Source organism: Eimeria mitis, genomic scaffold, assembly GCF_000499745.2.
Source record: "Eimeria mitis Houghton genomic scaffold, Emh_scaff1169, whole genome shotgun sequence".
NCBI lineage: Eukaryota > Apicomplexa > Conoidasida > Eucoccidiorida > Eimeriidae > Eimeria > Eimeria mitis.
In genome coordinates, this window is record NW_013567988.1 from 2,501 (window position 1) to 4,953 (window position 2,453).

The 2,453-nt window shown below is 58.2% G+C and overlaps 2 protein-coding genes across 2 annotated transcripts in view; one reads left to right on the plus strand and one right to left on the minus strand.

Annotated features, from left to right (window-relative positions):
* Positions 1-814, minus strand: part of EMH_0030940 (uncharacterized protein) — a gene marked incomplete at both ends in the record, with an annotated part of 3,201 nt that extends 2,387 nt beyond the window's left edge. Inside the window, one exon of the mRNA XM_013494464.1 lies at positions 1-814. This exon is cut by the window's left edge and continues 1,457 nt beyond it. Coding sequence (XP_013349918.1) covers positions 1-814 — 814 coding nt within the window.
* Positions 815-1,506: 692 nt separating this feature from the next.
* The window catches only part of EMH_0030950 (uncharacterized protein), a gene marked incomplete at both ends in the record, with an annotated part of 2,920 nt that continues 1,973 nt past the window's right edge, over positions 1,507-2,453 (plus strand). Inside the window, 2 exons of the mRNA XM_013494465.1 lie at positions 1,507-1,612; positions 2,047-2,378. Of these exons, the coding sequence (XP_013349919.1) occupies positions 1,507-1,612; positions 2,047-2,378 (438 nt within the window). The remainder of the gene's footprint in view (positions 1,613-2,046; positions 2,379-2,453) is intronic.

The following is a 2,453-nucleotide window of genomic DNA, read 5'->3' on the forward strand; positions in this document are numbered from 1 at the left end:
CCCAGTCGGGGCCCAGGGCGTCGCTAGCGCTGCAGTCAAGCATTGCTGCTGCTGCTTCTGCTGCTGCTGCTGATGCTTCGGCTGCTGCTGCTGCTGCTGTGCTTGCTGTATCACCTCCTTGGGCATCCACCCCTGCAGCAGAAGCAGCTGCTGCTGCTGCAGCTGCTGCTGCTGCCTGCGTAGGGGGCACGCATGCTGCGGTGATGAAGGTTTGGTTTGTTTGCTGCTGCACGCAGCAGCAGCGGATGAGTTGCTGCTGCAGCTGCTGCTCTTCGAGAACAAATTCAGAGGCAAAGGGCCTCCGTTGTTGCTGCTGCTGCTGTTGCTGCTGCTGCTGCTGCTGCTGCTGCTGCTCTGATATGTGTAGGCGAACGAATCCAGGTGTATAGATAGCCACCTGCAGCAGCAGCAGCAAGCCGTCGTTGTGGCGGCGGACGGTCATAGAGAAGGTCCACTCTTGCAGCAGCTGCTGCTGCTCTTGCTGCAGCACATGTTGCTGTTGCTGCTGCTGCTGCAGCAGCAGCAGCTGCTGCTGCTGCTGCTGCGGGATATGGAGACGGAACGACTCTGGGATCGCTCTATACAGCGCAGGGAAGGGTCTCGCAGGCTGCTGCTGCTGCAGCAGCAGCAGCTGCTGCTGCTGCTGCTGCTGTTGGCCGTTGAGTTGCTGCTTTTGTTGCAGTTGTCGTGTTCTGTGCTGCTGCTGCAGCAGCAGCAGCAGCTGCGCATACAGCTGATACCGATAACAGAAGGGCGCTTGTGCTGCGCTGCTGATGAAGACGGGTGGTTTCTGCTTCTCTTCTCCCATTTGCATCAATAAAAAACAAAAAAATAAAAAAATATATAAATAAATATTTTAAATAAAGCTGCATATACACCCCAAACAACCACCAACACGCAGAAGACAAGCAGCAGCAACTCGCCCCGTCGGCAGCGCCCGGGGGGCCCCACAGAACCAGCAGCAGCAGCAGCAGCAGCAGCAGCAGCAACAGCAGCAGCAGCAACAGCAGCTGCTGGAAACCGCTCCAGTCAAAATATAATAAATTGATAGTCTAGCGTTTTGGCTCAGGGTTTAGGGTTTAGGGTTTAGGGCTTAGGGTTTAGGGTTTAGGGTTCAGGGTTTAGGGTTTAGGGTCTCAAGCAGCGGGAGAGCGCCGCCGGGGACGAGGCCAGGACAGATCTACACAGCAGCAGCAGCAGCAGCAGCAACAGCAGCAGCAGCAACAGCAGCAGCAGCAGCAGCAGCAGCGGTAGCACTGAAAGGATCAGCAGCAGTAGCAGGAGCAGCAGGAAAAATAACAACGGCTGCGGCAGCAGCAGCAGCAGCAGCAGCTGCAGCAGCAGCAGCAGGCTCCAGACACACAGCAGCACACGGGCAGCAGCAAGATGCAAGCGTAGCCTATCCGCCGCTGCACCAGCAGCCGCAACAGCAACCACAACAACCCCAGCAGCAGCAGCAGCAGCAGCAGCAGCAACAGCAGCAGCAGCAGCAGCAGCAGCAGCAGCATGCAGCCCTCTCAGTGCAGCAGCGTCAGCGCTGAGGCCGTAGAATTTGATTTGCGGGACTGCGGCCTTTTTGCTTCTCTCCTCGCATTCACTCTACCCTCAACCTGTACACACACACACTGCAGCAGCAGCAGCAGCAGCAGCAGCAGCAGCGGCAGCAACAGCAGCAGCAGCAGCAGCGGCAGCAGCAGCAGCAGCAGCAGCAGCGGCAGCAGCAGCGGCAGCAGCGGCTGGTGGTGCTGCTGCTGTTGTTGTTGGTGCTGCCGCTGTTGGTGCTGCTGCAGCTCTTGTTGCTGCTGCCGCCCTTGTTGCTGCTGCTGCTGCTGCTGCTCTTGCTGCTGCTGCTGCTGCTCTTGCTGCTGCTGCTGCTGCTCTTGCTGCTGCTGCTGCTCTCATTGTTCTGGCGTTGCCGCAGCCAGCCTGTTGGTTGTTGCTGCTGCTGTTTTCTCTTTGTTTCTATTTGCTGCTGCTAGTGCTGCATCTGTTTCCTTGATTTGCTGCTGCTGCTGCTGTTGCTGCTGTTGGTTTCTCTGTGCGCAGCACCCGGGGGCGACGGTGGTGGTGGTGGCCGCAGCAGCAGCAGCAGCAGCAGCAGCAGCAGCAGCAGCAGTAGCGAAGAAGTAGCTGACTGGCAGTGTCTGCGGGTCACCTTTGGGCCCAAGGGTTTGCTGCTGCGGGGTGTATCGAGAGGTCGTGAGGTGTATGGGGAGCTGCTGCTGCCTGTCTCTTTCTTTCAGGGGTTTGAATACCAGCAGCAGCAGCAGCAGCAGCAGCAGCAGCAGCAGCAGCAGCAGCAGCAGGAGGAAGAAGGAGAGTCTGTATTGGTGCCCCTCAAGTCCTTTGTCAATGCTCTGCTGCTCTTTGGAGAATCGGTATCTCGCTGCTGTTGCTGCTGCTGCTGCTGTTGCTGCTGCTGCTGCTGTTGCTGCTGCTGCTGCTGTTGCTGC